Below are 20455 nucleotides of genomic sequence, written 5' to 3'. Positions count from 1 at the left end.
TTCCATAAATCACTTTTGTGTGAGAAAAGTAAAAAATTTGATCCGCAATTTCATTTTTTTTTCTACAAATTCAGCATGAGAGTCACGAGAACATGTGGATTTGGGAGCTAATATGTATGTTCTTATTGCTAAGGGATCAATTGGCATGCTTCAGCAATTTGGTGGTGGTGTCTTCTTGCGGAAGTCATGTGAGGCAGGAAAATTTCCTTTAATTTTTTGCTTCTTGTCTTTCAAGCTTAAATTTCCCCAAGTGGCTGCCAAGGGGTGTTTAACTGAATAATTTTTTAGGATATTTTATGGTTTGTTGGAAAAGTTTTCAATTCTATTCTAATCAGTTTTATTTAAATAATGAATGATTTAGGTTTTAAATTAAAAAACAATAAAAAGAAATATTTTAGAAAATTCAGAAATACTCAAAACTACGAATCTAAAGCAGAAAATGCGATTTCATTTAAAAAAAAACACGACATTAAAATATAAAAAAGCTATAATAATGAAATTCAAAAACACAAAATACTATTGAGTGTGAAAAGTGAGAAGAAATTGTCAAAAAAATATGTAAAAATGTGAAAATTCCGCTCCAAATCGATTAAAGTGCACAAAATAAAAAGAAGAGTTTTCAAAATGCGTGATTGTGTGCCATAAAAATGGCCACCAATGTCTATAAACGATTAAAATTTCAAAATTTTCAACCGTAGACGTTTTTTTTTAAGTTTAGGGCACTTCTTTTCATTTTTATAGCAATTATGGGTGTACTATAAACCGATTAAATAATGCTAAATGTAAAATAACTAATAAAAATATGAAAATTTGAATAAAATTGATTTTATATAAGACTTCTCTAGCTAAGACACCTTTCATGCTATAAAAAATCTGTTATTTATTTTTATAGGTTAAAAATTACAAAAGAAAGAAAATTCTTCTGGGGCCATTATTAATACTTTTATGAAGTATTAAAAGAGAGTGGTGCAAAAGAATCACTTAAGGCTTTCGATAAAGTTCAAAATTTCATATTTCTCAAACAGATAAAGTGAAATTTATAGCTCATTTCCTTTGGACATTTATTGCCCTACAACTCTTTTTCAGATCAGTTTGTTCTATATTTAGCTAGGAAAAATGAAAATCTGAGTTTCTATTTCCAAATCCTTAAGTTCTCCACTACTGTCATGTTTTTTTTTTAATGTTGGGTATGTGTCTAAGCTGCTATAAAAAAAATATTTTTTTTAGAAACCATGAAAAATCTTTTAAGTTTTTTTTATATTTCGTTTTCGCAGTTTTTTTTATAAAACTTTCTATCAAATTAATTATTTAATATTTATTCCCTTCAGTATTCAAAAATATTCTCTAATTTTCAATTTTAATTCCCCAAGTTTGACACCCCTCGGGCTTATTTTCTTTTAGTAATTAGTTGTCAAGGGGAAAGACAAAGAAAAGTAAAAGAGCATGAAGAAGCAAAATTATTTATAATTTTTGTGGACACACACCAAAGGATCTCACGTTACGGATTTCTTTTATTCTTCACATTACATAAAAAAAAAAAAGATCCAATAAAATGATTTTTATTTGAGTGAAATTCCATCAGCTATAGGGGTGTGTCCGCACCTGCCTAATCGGCAATTGAGGAATTTTGATTTATTAGTCATTGGCTATGCAGATGGAATAGCAATGTGTGTATTGCCCATTGAATTGCGCCGTCCTGGCGCTGTGGATTTATTAATAACTTAAATGGATGAATTATGCTCTTCCTCACAGACATCATCATCATTGAAATTAGTATTCTCTCCCTCTCTGCATGAAGATTATATTGGCAAATTGCTGCTCAAAGCACGTGAATACAATTTAGGTGATGAGTTGGAGGGGCTTTTAAAATGACAATATATATTGGGGGGGGGGGGGGGGGGGAGTTTGTCGCGGAAATATGCAGCAGCACGCTTAATTTTCTCTTTGATTAAAAAAGAAAATATATCAAAATTTGTACTTACATATGAAATCATTGGAATATTGCGACTCTGCGATACAATAGCCTCAACGTGGCAGGGGCCTTCTGGTCCAAAAAATGTCGCCACTCCATCACAAATCATCTCTGTGATGGCTCGTGTGGCCAATACGGTGTCACCTCTTGTATCATTCCATCGCAACACCAAACTCACATTGGGCAGAATGTTGGGGTTCTTGTTGATCTATCCAGGGAAATGAGATTAGGGCAATCAATCAGTTTCACTTCCTTCCCAACCCACCACACTTCCACTGCTCCTGCCCACCCCCCAACCACCCCCATTGTCACCCAGAGGAGAAACAAGCTGATTAGCTCTACTACAACCGGAAATACTCTTCAAAGCAATTTTTTTTTAGTGGAATGAGTATTGTAAATGGAAGCATCGCGCGGGAAGCCTTCACCTTGCACTCAACGCACATTGAAATTCCCTTCATGTGGGCTATTTTTAGACCATCATCACTTTGTCAAGACAATATTTTAATTGTGATTTTATGACCAGCACAGTCACATGGCAAAGGTGGAGGAGTGATATTTTGCTGTGCGTTGGCGGAAACAGGTTGGTCTGGATTTAACTTTAATACATTGAAAAATTATTTGTTTTTCCTCACAAACTTTTCTTTCTTTTTTTTTTGTTTGTTTTAAAATTAGGGGTGGTTTTTTGTGAAAGATCTTAGAGTCATGAGGGGCAAATTTGTGTGGTTTTGTAGTTGAATTTTTGTATAATTTTTATTAAGAATCTTGCAAAAATTCTAATTAAGAATTAATGTGTTGAAATTAAAGATTGTAAGACTGTAAATTAATGTTGTTTTAATAATTTGAAAATGATTAAAAAATAAAACTCTGGGGATGATTTTTTCAAAAATCTTTTCGATTATTAAGAATCAAAAATTTGCTTTTGATTTTGACCGTTGATTTGTTTCTAAATTGTTTTCGTGCAAGTAACTAATAGATTCTGACATAGTTCCTTTCTTTTCTTCCAATTCGTAAGTAAAAATTTTTGGTTATCTGAAAAAAAATCTTATAAGATTTTGAAAATTTATATGTTTCTTTAATCGGATTTTTGGAGTAAAATTACTCTTCTAATGCTTTTTAAAGATCTTTCTGACTGTTTTTTGGAAGAATAAATTGTTTTCTTTTATTGAACGTCAATAGAACTATTTTAAACCATCTGTCAAAATTAAAAAAAAACTTTCAGGTTATTAGAAAAGAAAAGAATTTTTTTAGTCAGAATCTACATTTAAAATAGATTTCTTTTACATGAAAATTAATTTTCCTAAAATTATATTTCTAGAACGTTTCGAAATATTCGCATTAATGTTTCATATCGACAAACTTAGCGACAAAACATTATCGTGAATATTTTGAAACATTTAAAGGGGCAAAATGGACAATGGCCGCGTTATCTTTTGTATTTTGTGGGAAATCATGGATAAGGCTTTTCATTGAGAAATTTCAGTCTTTGGATACTTTTTTTAATGAAAAATTCTTTAAATAAAAATACTTGAATTAAATTCGAAAAGGAAATTCAAGAAATATCCTAAAATGGGTTAAGTAGAATAAGATTTATTCTTTTACTAAAATGATTTTTTATTTGTGATGTAAGTTTCATTTTTTTCTAACGAATCTAACGTTAAATAAATTATTTTTTCTGCAGAGGTTTAACAATTTTTTTTTAAATATAGAAAAAATACCTAAAATATCCCACAAAAATCTTCCTTATTAGGGCTTTTTTATCCTCCATAAGAAACAATATTATTTTTCATTTAAATCTGAGAAAAATAATCACGTGGATCAAGCGTGAAAATATATCTGATTGAGACGAAGAAAACCGGGTGCATTATACATACATCTCTCTACTATCTTTAGCAAGAAATAGGCACAATTGAGATACACTGAAGATTGAGAACGGAGATAAAAAGTTTCAAGAGATGCTTATTGTAGAAGATTTTCATTTTAAAGATTTTTTTTGGGGGAACTTACCTCATCGAGTGCCATTGTGAGGGCACCCGAAATGGCGAGCCCCTGCTTGTCCTTGAGTTCGCCCTTGATGGCCGTGAGGTAACCAACAGTGAGGACAGTCTTTTCGGGGTGTGTTGTTTGCTGTTCGGGTTTGCTGTAGCCCTCAGTTTGGAAGCGTCCGAAGAATCCTTCATTGTTGTGATCCCTCGGGGAGCCATCAGCATGGGCTGCAGCGACCACAATGGTCGCTGCTGTGAGCAGGAGGAGCACTGGAAAGGGCCAACACGTCATGGCCCCTCGGAACGGGGCCGGTCGGCGCGACTCCACAGATTTGCTCCAGACACCTGCAGCCGTGCAGTCACAACATCCCGCACCCACCCACGTGGCCACATCAATTGATCACAGAGCAGCAATTGCATGACGAAGAGAGGGAGAGAGAGAGAGAGAGAAAAAATAAAATGAGAGGAAAATTCATCAAAATGAGCTTTTTGAGCTTTCAGAGATCTTCCAACAAAAGGTGAGAGAATGAATTTCAGTGCTAAACTGGAGAATTATATATTGTTAAGTATCTGTGCATGTTTTTTTGAATAGAAGTAGGTATATATTAGATGAATCGGCCGAAAAAAAGGGGGGAATTAATATTATCTCTCTCGTGGCTATTTTTAGCCTCTCTACATACATACAAACGAATTTTCTTTCGTCATTTTTAAACACTCAAAGTTATATATAATTTCCATTATTCATCCACACACTGCCACACTTACAGGCTGACTTTTCTCTTGCAAATGAAGAAATTTCCGTGACGACGGGGGTGCAATGTTGACGCCACAAACTCTCTTAATCTCTCTGTCGACAATGCATGATTATTTTCTCTATGTATCTGTATTGCAGGATTTAAATTTGAATTAAAGAGAAAAAAAGAAGAAAAATGTGTACTCTCGCGGAAAGAAAGGTGCTTTTCACCTCGTCAAAACTTGAGCTCCAACTAATGCCAAAATGACTACCGTGAGGCTACCGCATACATATACAATGTGCAGATAGATTTTTCGTGTTTGTTGGGTTGTTATTCACAGAAAGGTGAGACGATTGAGAAAACATCGGTCACCACACATTGCAGATTAGTAGAGTGTGTGAAAAGTTGATATCAAAAAAAGAAGAAATAAAAAAAAAGCTCTATCGGTTGTATAAATATAATCATGTGTAGACATTTAGCATTACATCTACTTATAATACCTCACATACAAAAATGAAGTACATGCTGTGTGTCTAATTTTAGCTCTCAAGGTCTTTGCGGGAGTTCGTGTAGCTTTTACAATCTTTTTTCTTTGGGATTTTTTTTTCTTTTTCAAAAATATATATACATACAACACTACAACTTTGGGACGAGAGGGGGGGGGGGAGAAAAGTGAGCAAATGTTATATAAAAAGCATGCGATAATGTGTGATGCGGTAGCTACATAGTGCAGAGATGAGTGGCAACGTGGAGCGCGCACTCTCACACAAGGAAGAGGTGAAAGAAGAAGACTTGAAGACATTCTTCGCTTCTTTATCACAATTTTCTTCACTTTTGCCTTCATACAGAAACAACGTAGAGTGCAGCTCATACACTTCATTGCCTTATTTTTGAGACATTTTTCCATTTATTTGTATGTCTCGATTTTATGGAAAATATTTTTTTCCTGCAATTCACGAACTTTGTGTTTTAGGATTTTGTGAAAAAGAATTGCAAGATTTTAGAAAACTAGGATGAAATTCAGTACTAGAGTTAGTCAATTTTATAAGCTAGGCTTTACTTGTTAAGGCAAGTCTGATAATTTTTTATAGACAGTTCTGTTTAAGGTTTTTTAGCTGAATCTTAGATGAATGATTTTTGGGTGATTTAAGAATTAAGCCTAATCTGCAAAAAAAAACCTTTGAACCTCGTTTATGAACTTAGATCTTAGTTAAAGAATTTAGACCTAGCTTAAAAGAACTTAAGCCAGATTTAGTAGTGAGTTTTACCCCTAACAATACGTAGGAGGTACATAGTTTTAGATTTAATGTTTTGAATTTAAGGGTATGTTTCTAAACCCATATTTTTTACCAATTAAGGATTTTATTCTAAAACGTCTTTGAAAATCCTTAAAACACTTTTATAACAAGCTTTAAAAAAAAAAAGAAAATTTATCAAACTCTCTGTAAATTTTGTAAATTCTTAGTAGAATTTTCCATTCGATTTCTAATTTGAGTTTCACTTATCTTTGCATTTATTATGCCAGAAGTAAATCGAATATTACATTAATTTTTAATTAACCAAAACAAAAATTTGAAAATTGTTTTTTAACTTTTAAGTTGATAAAGAAAATTTAAAAAAAAAAGACCTTCAAAATAAATTTTTCGAGGAAAATCGATACAATAAAATATAAATTATACGAATATAAAATTTAATACCTACCTAATAATTTTTTAATATAATTTAGAGACTTTGCAAGTCCTTAGAAAACTTTTGATGACGATATAATTTCAGATAACTATAAAACCCTTCTAAAACTATGTTTTGCTCAAACTGAAGACATTTTGAAAAAGGACTCTTGTTAAGCACAAAGGAGTTCTTTTTTGCCATAAGGAGCATTTGTTCGAATTATAAAGGCTCTAAGCAAATCGTGCTGACTATTGCTGAGAAGCTTATTCAACTTTCTACTTCTTTGGACACGTAGAATTGTGTTTAAATGGTTTACTGTGTGTCAGGATTGGAAGGGTTAATGAAAAGACTTTATACACAATGAATGGAAGTACAATGAAGCAGGCCCTAAAAAAACTTTTCATTAAATTTATCGTAAAATATGCTTAAAGATTAAGGAAAACTTAAAAGAAAAGTGAGATACTTTGCTGAAAAAATGCTGGAAAAACGATGATTTTTCCTGAACAAAGTTTCTAACACGATAGATGATATCTTTTTCTTCAAAATTAACATAAAATCATACAAATTCGTCATTAGAAAATAATTTCTGAATTAATATTCTTGGATAACATACTTCGTGATAATCAGCATAAAATCAAACATATTCGTCATTACAGGATAATTTCTAAATAACAATAAAAAAAATCATCATAAATCAAACAAAGACTATGAGGCAGCAGTGTTGCGACTAAAAGCTCTTGAACTGCAGCTGCGTGAGCATAATTGAGTCAATATCTTGCACGATATATGTATGTATTTCCCTTTTGCTTCTCAAAACCAGCATAGTTCTATTTTTAGACATCCCGCCTGTTTTTTTGTTGTTGTATTATTTTCAATATAGTGGCGGTATAGGTAATTCATAGATTCATGAAGTAATTGAATCTCACGCCCATGTACGAGGATGACAGTCGTGTGGAGCTTAGTGGTGCACTCAAAGATGAGGAAAAAAGAAAAAGAAAAGGACATCTCATCGTGATTTCTCATGAAAAGGGGCACCACATTGATGTGTAGAAATAATGCAATGACAAATTTTCATGCTTTTCTCGTCACTGTCGTGGCCACGAGAAGTTCGAGGAGGGAGTAAATGTGGATTGCGTGTGGTGCCATTGAGTCTGTTGCAAGAAAAACAGCACTTTGGTGCAGTGACACTTTCAGCATTGAATTTTCAATTTTTATTCCCATTCAACACATTGTCAGCGCTAAAGAAAAGCCTAATTTTCGCTCAAGAAAATCTCCTAGTAAAATTCTAAGCATATTGGATACCGGGAGAAACAACAAAAATGAAAACATTCAAGATAAGAGAAGAAATTTATAATATAAATTTTGCCCTAAATAGAAGAGATAATAAAATCTTCATAAATGCCGGTTGTTGAATGAAAAAATCAACAAACTCTTTTTTTTTCTTTCTCGGAGGTGGATCAACCGCATCGGTGAAGGTGAACAAAGAGGAGTTGGCAAAAGTATGACACCGGCACGGAGATGAAGAGAATAAAAAAAGATATATAAAAATTTATCGCGATGACCACATCCAGTTCCATTTATTTTTAGCACATACGCGACTCCAAAACACCTCCACCATCCCCGCATCATTCCTTCGCATATTCTGCGTGCAACAGTTTACAAAATAACAGCATCCCATCTTCAACACGGAGGAGCAAAACAAAAATCTCCTCACACACAATTTCTTGGGCCTCTCTCTCTCCTCAATCTAATGGGCTGTCTAATGTAAACAATATTTCGAAATCACATCATGAAAGCCTCCACTTCTTCTCCTATATAATATGATTATTTCTTTATTCTATAAATTTTTTCGCTCTCTGTGCAATAATTTCACATAAGAGCAACATATAGGAGCATAAGAAAAATATTATTATAAACAACAATTCGTTCTTATTCCCAAAAATTCATTGCACATTTGGTGAAAAGGGGTGTTTATCTGCTGAATATTTTGACTGTTTTGGCAAATAATCCGAAGATTAGCGAATAATCACAATATTTCCAAAGATATGAATATTTCTCATTTCAACTATTTACTACGTTCTCGGTTTGAAGTTACTGTTTTTTAAGTACTTTTTAGGATTAAATTTAGTACTATTTCGGCTTAAATTTAGTACTGTTTCGTCCTAAATTTATTACTTATTCGCCTTAAATTTAGTACTTATTCAGATTGAATTCAGAACTTTTTCAGTTAGAATTTAGTATTTCGACTAGAATTTCGATGGTGATACAAGAAAAGTTCGTAAGTCCATTCAGCGTCCAAAGGTACTTGAGTACTTTTGAATATACTTTTAATTTTAATATTTTTATTATACTTTATACTTTAGTACTTTTAATTATTGAATTTATGTACTTCTTAAACTTATATTTTCAAAAAATACTAAAATCTAGCCAAAGTAGAAATTCAAGGCAAAAAAGTAATAAATTCAATGGTTAAAAGTACTAAATTTTATTTACTAAATTCTAGCAGAAAACATACTAAATTCTAACCAAAAACATAGTAAATTTAGCTGAAAAAGTATACTGAATACATTGGGAAAAAGTACTAAATTTAAGCCTATAAAGTATTAAATTGAATTTCACTTCTTAGGCTAGAATTTAGTACTCTTTAGGCTTTTGCTCCTCAGTCTCTACCAATTTAAGACTAAAAAAAATGTTCGTCTGCTTTATATTTTGGTTTCTTTGGCGAATCATCCGAATAATCCGAATATTTTCAGTCAGATAAACACCCCTTGTTCGGTAAGTACTCTGCTCTTGTAATGTTTAACCCTTTTGCGTTCTTTGGATAATATGTTATTTATATTGATTTTTTGCATATATTCCGACAAAAAAAAATTAAAATTTTACCTTATCAATAATACAACTTTTATAATTTCAAATTTACATTTAGAGGAAAAACGGAAAAACCCAACTAAAACGTATTTTCTTTTCAGAGATTTCTGTAGCAAAATTTTACGCAATTTTTTTTGTTGAGAATTCACAAACAACTTTTTCCACGAGATTTTCAACCAAAAAATCGTGTTGAGGGAATTAACACAAATTTATGCGTATGACTGTAGAGAGAGATTATTTGATTGCTGTCGCTTTGCTTCTTCATCCCATTCCCCAATTCTCAAAGTTTCGCATTAAATAATCACCATAAATCCCCCAAAAAAGAGAGGAGTGGATGCGAATTAATATTTTTTTTGGGTAAAAGAAATTAATTTTCAGTTAAGTTTTGTTCTTAGCATTGAATTTTGTCAATAAATCGAGTGAAAAAATAATTAAATTATGCAGATTTTAACTGAAATTAATTTAAATTAAAGTTCTATCAATTAGTTAATTTATTTTTATTTTGAGTAAAAAATTGAATCAGAATATGCGAATTAACCCAAATGTGTCCAAGTATTTGTGGTAATTTTCAAGAAATTTTATTTAAAAAGGAAATCTTCTTAATCACTCCACCACACAACCAATAGTTAAATAAATAAATATTTTAAGAGATTATCAATTGAAAAAGAATTTTGTAGTCATTTAAACCCTTTAAATCTCATTCTATACAAGATAAATAATGCTAAATTGCACGAAATGAAATAATAGGAAAATTATCCAAAATTCACATTTTATTTGCTTCAATTAATACACATTAGATTCCTCAGAGATGCGTGAAGAGAACAAGTGAAGAGTGGAGAAAAGTCAATGTTCTCTGGTAAGAAGAACTACCCAACAAACACCTTGCAACTTTAACTTTGGAAACTCTGAAGCAACGTTGCAAGAGAGTTTACTTCTTAGTTGCTAAAGTTGCGAATATGGTTGCATGGAAAACGATGCAGTATACTTTATCGCGATGTTGCCAAAGTTGCAAGATTTTCTTTATTATTTCAATAACTTGAAAAATTTAAGTGTTTTTGCATTCTAAAGTCTTTTCTACAACTTCTCAAAGAATAATTTACCTAAAAACACACTAAAATCTCAATTTTAAGCAAAATAATTAACTTTGAAAAAATCACTTAGAAAATAGTTGCAGGAAAGTATATATCAACGTTGCGCTAGTTGCAAAAAAATATCGAAAAAGAACAAATTTTCCTTGAAATTGAAGTTTTTTGGGACTCTAAACGAGTTTTATGCATTACTTATCCCTAAAATAGTTATTTTTTATTGATAATTTATCAAAAATTGTTAATTTTATTAAATATAATTTATTTAGTTGCTTAAACGTTGCATCAGGGTATGCCGGCGCAACCCAAGCACGTTTTGTGCCTATGTTGCGCCTTTCACCGCAAGGGGCGCGTCTATCGCGAGAAATAACACAAAACAGACAGAGAGTGGAATAGAAAAAAATGAGTCTGTCTCTTTCATTTATGTTTACAAACAGCAAAACTAGCGCCGCCCTGGTGGGTTGCTACCGAATCATTTTACAACGTTGTAGCAAAGGTTGCTGCATCGTTGCCTCGGAGTTGCAAAAAAATGTCAAACATGGCCGACGGCATAAAAAAGTTGATTTTTATTTCATTATTCCGAGCAATTGGGGGCCCAAAATGATGTGGGAAGGCTTTCTTAGGGATAGTTGGGTGCATTACTTGTGTTTAAAAAATTAATTAAAAAAAATTAAATTTTTGACCCCTAAAAAAAATAATTTTCGGTAAAAAAAATTAAGAAAATTGAGATGGGAGCATCATTTAAGTTCCTTTGAGGCGATTTCATGACGGTAGAACCACATGGCATATTTTTTTTCATTTGGAAAAAATCAAAAAACTCTATTATTAAATAATATAAATTATCCATTAGAGTTTGTCATTTATTATGATGGGAATATGGATGCCATATGATTATTATGAGTGTGCACCATATTTATCCTCTATTTATGACAGCGGAATATTTTGGGGAACTTTTTGGGTCAATTTAATTCAAAAAATTTTAGTTGCGAGACGGTATACGGGAAAGGATATTTCAGAGTTTTGCAACGTTGAGGCAACTAGTTGCGGCAACGCAGATATCTATTGACCATCTACTTCGAGGCAACGCAGATATATACCGTTAGGCATGGTTGCATTGTAGTGTATGTAACTCCGTGCAACGTTTAGGCAACTATCGATGGTTTGTTGGGTACTATTCTCTGCTATAGAAATCTTTCGTTTCTAGTAAATCGATAGAACCAACTGTTGAATTTTTGCTTTCAATCTGGGGAAAGTTTTTCACTATTTCTCTATTTATTTTCCATTTGAAAAAATTTTGTGGTTGATTCTTTCAAAAATCTTTCCTTTTTTGACAATTTGACATTTGATTGGTATTCTTAAGACAATCATTAATGATTTTGACAATTTGTATTCTTCTTTATTGGAATTTATAAAAAGAAAACCGTTTTTCTAGAAATCTTTGAAGATTTTTCTGGGAAAAATTATGGAAAATAAATCTTTTTCTTTAACCTTTTATAGAATTCTTTTTTTTTTCAAATTTTCATTAAAACCGTGACATTTGCAAATGTCAAATGAATATACTGTCAAATTTTTGACAGATAGCTGACAGATTTTTTGACGTAAAGAAGAAAAGTAATTTCAAATTAAATCACAACGATTTACTAAAGGGGTTAAGTATGGAGAAAATTTTGTTTTTCTCAATTTTATGGGGAAGAATTTAGCCGACACCAAATATTTTGCGTCGCTCTCGGCCTATCCACACAATTGATATGTACATTTCCATATAAATAGAAGTATATGTGTGTATATAATACACTTTGAATATTGGCTTCTTTTTCTCTCACTCCCATCGGGGAGGTTACATGTACGTACATACACACAATATTTGTTTGTAAGACGATGGCGGGCACTGTGGGGGGGTTGGATCAGGGGGGACAATGCCCGGGGCGCAAGGGGACACCGCACAGAGGAAAAAAAAGGGAAATGAGCCCAGAAATACTCTCACCATCCATCCCTGGAATGGCGTATACAAAATGATAAGAACTTATGGGGTAAAGTGAGACGAGTGTATGTGCGGCAAAGAAAATTGCTGAAACTGATAAGAGAGGAGCTGTCAGCGGAGCCATGTCGCGTATATTCGCACTCCATTCTCTCTATATCGCCTCTTTTTCTATATTTAACTCCAGAGGAGTAATATATTTTTGTAATAGCTTCATATTTCATACACTATTGCACACTTCATACGTTCATCGTGTACCTCATCAGTTCTTTTTTTGTTTCACCAATCCTTTCATTTAGATAAAGGCAAGAGAGACCACAAGGTGGCAGATAAACATTTTCCCATAGAGAGAGGTCTGGAAGGGCATGGGAGGGGTGGGGGGAACTCTTATCAATCTCTCTGACCACCAATACCCGCGAAAAAGTCAATTCAATTGCAATGCAGAGGGATGATATCACACGAATGATTATTTCATTTGACTTTTCCAAGCTACCTACATACATAGCAATGAAATATTTCTTGAAATTCTCAAAGATAGAATTCTCGTATAATTTTCTCATTTGACTCTGCCTCTCCGCCTTTTTTTATTTTTTTTTTCATTCGAATTGCAAAAATCATTGCAATGAATTTCTGGTTTTTGCCCCAACACTTTGGAGTGCATTTACACATTTATTAATCTAAATTGAATCAGAGATTTGCAATTATCTTCCAGTTCGCACATCAATATTCTCCAAAGGATGGTCAACTTTCTAGTGTCAAATTGAACTTCAATGTTCACAGCATCTCCGCATATGACTAACATTGCACATAATTTATACATATAAATTGAATTGGATGTTTTCCATTTTTGCTCAAGATTTCAAAACTTTGTGAATTTCTTCTTCAAAGAAATCAACTTTGTAATGAAACTTCATTGCAAAAAAAAGCTACAGTAGGATCAAGAAAAGAGTGAATCATATGGGGAAAGAACTTAAATAAGTTGAACAAGTTTTAAAAGAAATTAATAAAAAAAAGCAAAGAGAAGACAATATAAAATCTTTAAAATTCCGTCATTTCTGACCTTTTTGGCGTCTAGACTAAATTATAGAATAAAAAGCAGCTCAAAGATTTAAGAGAATTCTTAAAAAAAAACAATGAAAAAGACCTCAATTCTACATAGAAAAGTTTAACTTTTTTCTATTAAAAGGGAATCATGATGATTGAAACACGGGAAAAACCTTCTATATATTTTCTCAATTTATTTTCATGAGCGACGTTTCGAGGGTGTGGGTTTCCCTCTTCTTCGGGCAATGAAATGGCGGGAAAATAACGTCAATTACGTCGTCGTTATTACTTGAACGATCTTTCAACATCAAAAGGGAATCATGACGTCAGTCTTTAAATTTTTGGAGAATATTCTCTGAGAATTTCTGAATATTTTTTTTGATCCTCTGATCCTTTTCCTCGAATAAAGAGTTTTTCCAATGGAAAGTGGGTAGACTAATTTAAATATTTTCTTCCATAGAGCGAAATGTGTGATTAAGGGCTTTAAAGTTCTAATATTTCATTTTAGATCATTCAAATATTCTAATAATTCTTCAGAGAATTCCAAGAAAACTTCCTTAAAGTACGTAAATTACAAAATAAAGAAGAGATTTTCGACACAATTCACCACTACTTTTGCAATTTTTTCAGTGTATGATCAAGTCGTAAAAGAATTAATGATTTTGCAACTAAAAATAGCAAAAATGTAAGAAAATAAATTTTAAAATAACATTATAATTAAAAGAAATGTGATATTTTTATCACAAATTTAATTTCTTTCACCACAAACAGATAAAACTATGAGTCATTTAAGAACAAAAGAGGGCACAAAACATTTCTTTATGGATCAATAAAAGAATTTAATCTCTTATTATACCTTTTTCTTTCATCTTACAAAATGATAATTTTATTTTATTTTCTTGAAGCAGAAAAGTTCGTCGCTTTTGTGGCATTTAAACCTTTATTCAGGAGTTTGTGAGAAAGGTCCTTTTTCTTATTGTTCTTTAAGAGAATAAAATTGTAAAATTCTTTAGTTTTATTTTTAATCGATTTTCCTTTTTCAATCATAATGTATTCTTTTCAATTTTTTTTGTGGAAAAATGTCATAAAGTCAATATTGCTACCAGCCCAGACACCTTTTGAACTTGTGTGCAAGGTGTGATGGAAAATCAATTGGAAAACTCCCTCCTGAAAGGGGTGTGAAAGGGGGGAACGGAGAGAGAGAGAGAGAGACCTGAGGCAACCTTTGGCTTTTCAAGTAGAGTGGAAAATTGTTGGAAAATCGCAAAGCACACACCCTCCCCCTCATTTGAGTCTTGTAAACAAATTCAGGCAAAACTGGGCACGGTCTCAACACACATTAATGTCGATCGCGAATTATTAGCCCCAATCAAAGTGTATACATTAAAGAGTTTAGCATGGTTTGTGAGTGCCTCACGAGGAGAGCTCAGAGGTGCGATTCATGCAAATATTGGACACCAATTGGTGGGAACGGGGGCTGTTGCTTATGGGTGGGCATTGAAGTGTGGGAGACGCCACGGGGAGACGCTAACGATGGCTTCTTTTTTTCTTCTGATGAGATAAATTGGGCTTTTTGTGTCAATGGCGCCTCTTTCATTCCCAAAAACATTCTAATCTCGCATTTTGGAGCATATGTATCTCTCTTAACATAAAATGCGTGTACTAAACATCACCCACCCCTTCCTCATTACTCTCTCTCTGTACTTTGGCAAATATTTTGTTATTGAATCACCCCCTGCCCTCCCCTCGCCCTCTTATTGCTTGTGAGTGTGTTGTATGTATTCCCAAATGGTTGTTTCGACAAATAAAACATCCAATTATCTCGTATTTATTGCTTTGTACAACGAAAAAGTGAAAATGAGATGAGCATAGAGGGGTTTAAATATAGCCTGGGTTTGCTTTTGATTGGTGATCTTGGGATGATCGTGCTTGACGATAGCCACCACCTCGCACAGACTACAAGGATAATATGTTGGGGGAGAAAATGTAAACAAAGGTTCATAGAGGTGACCAGGGGGCAACAATTTCAAATCAATTTAATTGAGGAAAAGCATTGAGATGATAAGAAAATTTGTTCCTAAAAATATTTTTTTTAATAAAAAAAAAAGAATAGGAAGTCGTCAAAGTTTAGACGTTAACCCTTTCGCGTCCATTGGGTAAACAACATGGGTACGCTGATCCAAACGTGAAACTCAATGAAATTTCAATTATTATTTTTTATGTTAAGAATATGTTAAGTTTAATTAGAAGAGGCCAAATAAGATGTATTGTATTGCGATAAAAAATCGTAATTTTCAATGTTTCTATGTTTCATTCAGACGCGAAGGGGTTAAAATAACTTTAGAACACATTTTATTTACGAAAGAAAAATCCGAAGTAATAATAAAGAATTAGAATAAATTCTAAAATAACTTTCAAAGAAAATTAATTTCTGAATTTATCTCACAAATAAACCCAATCTCCCCTAAAGTGCACCTACCTATATATTTTTTCTAACAGAGAAAAATTGTTGTGGAATTGATTTCCACAAGAAAGCAGTGTTGAGATTTCTTGGAATTTTTTTTACCCACAATACTCCATCGTAGTCGGAATAAATTAGAATACATTCTAAACTTTCTCAATTTTAAATATAACCAAATTGGCGCCAAATTGCTTATTCAAATCTCTCTCGTCTTTTTTTTCTAGTTCACATGGAAAATCCCACAGTTCTGTGTCACCTCACACAGATTATTATCTATGCTTGAGGATGTTGGTTGCATTTCGCAAAAGGAGAATATATTTTTGCGTAAAGTTAGAAATTTGTTGTTTACCGATTAGATTAGAATAATAAAAGTTCTCGTCTGGCGTTTTGACGCTTCTCTCGACAACTCTAAAATATACTCAATTTATTTCCACACAGAACCAATACCTCTACATATAGGTATATGGTTATTTTGAAAAAGATTAGAGGCTTCGTGTAAGATTTTCATTTTAAACGTGCTTTAAGTTTGCAATGGAGGCGCCAGGTTGAATTGAATTTTTATTAAATATAGAAAATATTAAAGAAAGAAACATTGATTAAAAGAAAACACGAATAATTAATTTTAAATGTAAATATTTAGTCATTTAGCTACAAAAAAATATTGTTGTGTTAAAACACATAGAATAAGAAATAATTATGAAGAATTTATTTTAAATCACGTGAAAAGAATTAGAATTAACATAAGAGCCTTTACAAGAAAAAAAATCCTTTTTTTGCTAAATATTTATGTAAATTAAATGAAGAAAAAACATTTCCTTGTTTAATACATATCTGAGTGTTTTCGTATGAAGTTTAGCGCCAATTCTAATTGAATTTAACAAATATTTTTATACTTATTTTGCTCCTGATAATTTTGTTTTATTTTAAAAGTAATTTTAATGGGAAATAATAATTCAATAAACTGGGATAAAGGATAACAAAAGATTGATCGTCCTGGGTCAAATCTATGGCTACATTCAACCTATCCTAACGACTGTGGATTCGAGAAGTAAAATCAAAAGATTGCCGGAAGGTAGATTCGTGTATTAGCCACTGACGGGACCTTTATTATTTTTTAGGATCTTACTGACTTTCGCGTTTAGTAAGTTATTATGTATTTACGAAAAGCTTTTGTAACAATAATTTCAAAATTTAGGACATTTAAAAACGAAAGAAAATAAAAAATATCGTTTAAACTGTTAAAAAACATTTAACGTTAGAAAAACAATCAGACGTTAGAAGAAACAAGTTAAAGCGTATGGTAAAATAAACCTTTAGGTATTTAAAGAACAATGTTAGAAAAAATTCATAAAACATTAAAACGCCGTTAAAGGTCAAACGTTATTTTTAAAATATCAAAATGAAAGAGAAAAAAATATCAAACTTTATAAAATTCGAAAGATTTTCTTTTTACGCATTCTCCAAGAAAAAAATCCTTTTAAAAATGATTAGAAAACAGAATAGATCTGTTTAGAAAAATGATAGAAACGTCAAACGTTAGAACTAAACAACTTGACAAAAGTTGCTTATTTGAATGCAATCGATTTAGAAATCTCAATTCTGATAAAGTTTTTGACTCCTAAGGGCATTTTTCTGTTCTAATCTAATCTAACTATCTATTTTCTCAAACAACCTTATTTAATAGATTTCTGCCTACACCCTGGTTGAACAATGCGTGAAAAACCAAAGCGAAGAAATTATTCGTTATTCTTTTCTATCATGTTGCATCTGGGCGGTCCCTAAGTGCGTTTTTCGCATAAATGGGGTATAAGAGAAGTTCGCGGAATAAAATTTTTAATTTAACCGACATTTTACACTTTAATACGGAGCTAATATTTTTGAATCTGTTCACTTTAATAAATTTCTAATTCAATCTCTCATTTTTCCGTTAAAATGTTTCATTTTCCTCGCATTTCCTTTCTCACCATTAGAATTCCTACTCTCAATGATTTTATTAATTACCAGAACAAGGAGATAAAGCAAGAATCTTCCTATTTCCCAAACATTTACAAAATTTAAGACGTTCAACTTCTTTTCTTATGCCAAAAACGAGTTTGCGAGAAAAACTAGTGGGGTTGAGTTTTTTGGTAAACCGTTGAAGTTTTCTTGGAAATTCAGTTGATATTCCACGGAAGTTTGCTATATAGAGCTTCTATGGCTTTTAAGGCAGCTTTTTTTTGCCTGTGTGCTTATGAGCTTTTCGCGAGAATGGCGGCAAAAAGGAAAATCCCCAGATCGCCCCAGATATTTGCTGTTGGGAGAGGTGCTAAATGGTCGTTTGTATTCGAAAAAAAAAATGGTCAACGTTGAGACGAAATACGAAAAAAAAGTGAAGAAGAGTGAATTTATTAATTGCAATTACACGATTTTTGATTGCAGAGACTAATACACCAAAAAAAAAATCACGAACCGCGAGAAAACAATTTTCCTCGAGATGTAAAGGAAGAAGTTGGGTGGAAGATGAATAAAAAAAAATAAGTAAAAAAAAGGAGGAAGAGAAGGCAAAATGAGATGCGAGGGGCGAGATGATTCAAGTTAGAGCCATACCCACTGCATGGCCAACACGGAATCTAAAAATAAACTCGCGGCTTCGTGATCACCCATCTCCCTCTCGCAGTGTAGAAAAACATTTTTGTATATTATTTTCTTACAAATCCCCACACATACAGCACTGATCATGCTTTTTCAACAAATTCACAGATGCTCTCTTCGCATACAATACGCATAAATGGCTTCAGCCGTGTATGTATGTTGTGTGTTGCGATGATGGAAGAAATTATATAGTTGTGGAAGATTTAGTGTGTGGTTATCGTGTTATCATTCATTATTTTACCAGTAATCCAAACATCAAATTATTTCCTTGTGCTGGCTGCTGCAATTTCTCGCGCTCAACTGTTCGAACCAGGCACTGTCACGGGACCTTTTTCTTTTGTATTTCAAAAAAAAAAATAACGAACTAGGCTCTATGTTGCCTGGCTAGCACCCACTAGTCCTTCTTCTTCACAAGGAGCGCCAAAATTGCCTCCAAATGTGCGATTTTCACACGCCTAATTGCACCTAACAATTCCTAATTGCACTTTACACTTTATTTTTAACCTTTTCCCATTAAAATTTAAAATAAAAAGTCTTTTATTAAAACTTTTTTACACTACAAGTCCCGCTTTTAGCACTAAAAGACACATATTGATGCACTTTTTGTTGGCAATTTCACGCGATTTCTTGCGATTTATCGCAATTTCTTTGCGTTTTTCCGCAATTTATTTACAAAGAAAAAATCCCACAAGGAGTTGGGTGGATGTTTGGGGATGTTGAAAGACGTTTGAAGATGTTGAGGAAATGTTAAAGAAAATCAAGGGGAATCATATTCTCATATTGTCGCCAAAGGCCAACAATCACAGCATGTCATTCTATGTGATCACCCAACATCACGGCAATGCTACATCACAAAGCATTATAGCACGACAAAAGAGACATTAATCTCTTACCAATTTTACTTTAACAAATTCTTATTTTAATTCTTTCAAGAAAACTCAATGAAAACTTAATTCTTTTAACTTGCGAGGAACACCAACGTCACACGGGGTCTGGCAAAAAAAAATAGTAAAAATTGTGGAAGGGCGATTTGCAGCTTTCCCGTCGTTTTTTTTTTTTGCAACAATTTGTGAGGATCAATGTGGGGGAGGACCCACCGTGTTGATCTCAATCGCGCGCGAATGCAACAGTTTGACCAACTGATGAGATTGGGTGGTTGGCAAAAAGTTGAATTGGAAAATACCTTCCGTCGTCTTTTGGATTTTGCGCAAAAACCTCTCGCACTCGCGGAGTTATTTTCTCACACTGTCACTCTCCATTGACATGAGTGCAGTGGTGAGTTGAGTACTCAGAGGTCGCACAGCCGCTGTGTACGTCACCTAGTTGTGCCACCTACTCTCGCACACACACAATCTAGGTGCCATGCGCCCCACCATTCTCGCATTGGCCACCTATCGAGGAGCACAAGCTAGGCAAAACGTTCAAATTCAAACGTAATGTGGAGGGAAAAGCAGCTGCTAAGATCCTACCAACGGTCAAATAGTTTTAAAAAACAGTCCTATTTTCGTACCTTTTAGAGCTTTTTGACGTTTCTTTCCTTACGTTTGACAGTTTTTTTTTAATAGCTTTTGACGTTCCATGATGATTTCCAATGATGCACCTTTGTTTTCTCTACTAAAATACATTCTGACGTTTGACAGTAAATATTTTAAAATTATTTGACACCTATTTTCAAAATTTTGACAGTAAATAAATTTTTTAAACGTTTGAAGTTTCTCAACCAGCATTTGACGTTCTATGAAGATTTCCAACGATGTACCGCTGTTTGCTATACTCAAATACGTTCTGACGTTTGACAGTAAACAGATATTTTTACGATTCGTCTCATTTTTAATATAAAACCTGACAGTTTAATATAATGTTTAATGTTGGATGTTTGTTTTCAAACTTTTGACAGTTTGAAAGAATTTCTAACGTTTGATGTTTCTTTCAAACTTTTGACAGTTTGAAAGAATTTCTAACGTTTGATGTTTCTTTTAAACTTTTGACAGCCTTTAAAAAAAATTAACATTCACTATTTCTAATAATTCTT

The 20455-nt window shown here is 32.7% G+C and overlaps 2 protein-coding genes across 4 annotated transcripts in view; one reads left to right on the top strand and one right to left on the bottom strand.

The window, feature by feature from the left end:
- The window catches only part of LOC129795448 (receptor-type guanylate cyclase Gyc76C-like), a 28053-nt gene extending 8356 nt beyond the window's left edge, over positions 1 to 19697 (bottom strand). The window contains exons 1-3 of one of the 3 annotated variants that reach the window (XM_055836726.1): positions 18665 to 19697; positions 3977 to 4299; positions 1983 to 2180 (exon numbers count right to left, since the gene is read on the bottom strand). In XM_055836726.1, coding sequence (XP_055692701.1) covers positions 1983 to 2180; positions 3977 to 4246 — 468 coding nt within the window. In that variant the 5' untranslated portion in view covers positions 4247 to 4299; positions 18665 to 19697. Of the gene's footprint in view, positions 1 to 1982; positions 2181 to 3976; positions 4300 to 4719; positions 4912 to 18664 lie in introns of those variants that run through there. The other 2 variants (XM_055836729.1, XM_055836727.1) reach the window with 2 other exon arrangements.
- The window catches only part of LOC129795447 (mediator of RNA polymerase II transcription subunit 1), a 1235552-nt gene that overhangs the window by 1003056 nt on the left and 212041 nt on the right, over positions 1 to 20455 (top strand). The gene's annotated exons all lie outside the window — the stretch shown is intronic.

This window comes from Lutzomyia longipalpis, chromosome 4, assembly GCF_024334085.1.
Source record: "Lutzomyia longipalpis isolate SR_M1_2022 chromosome 4, ASM2433408v1".
Lineage (NCBI taxonomy): Eukaryota > Metazoa > Arthropoda > Insecta > Diptera > Psychodidae > Lutzomyia > Lutzomyia longipalpis.
This window is presented reverse-complemented; position numbering and strand designations above follow the sequence as displayed.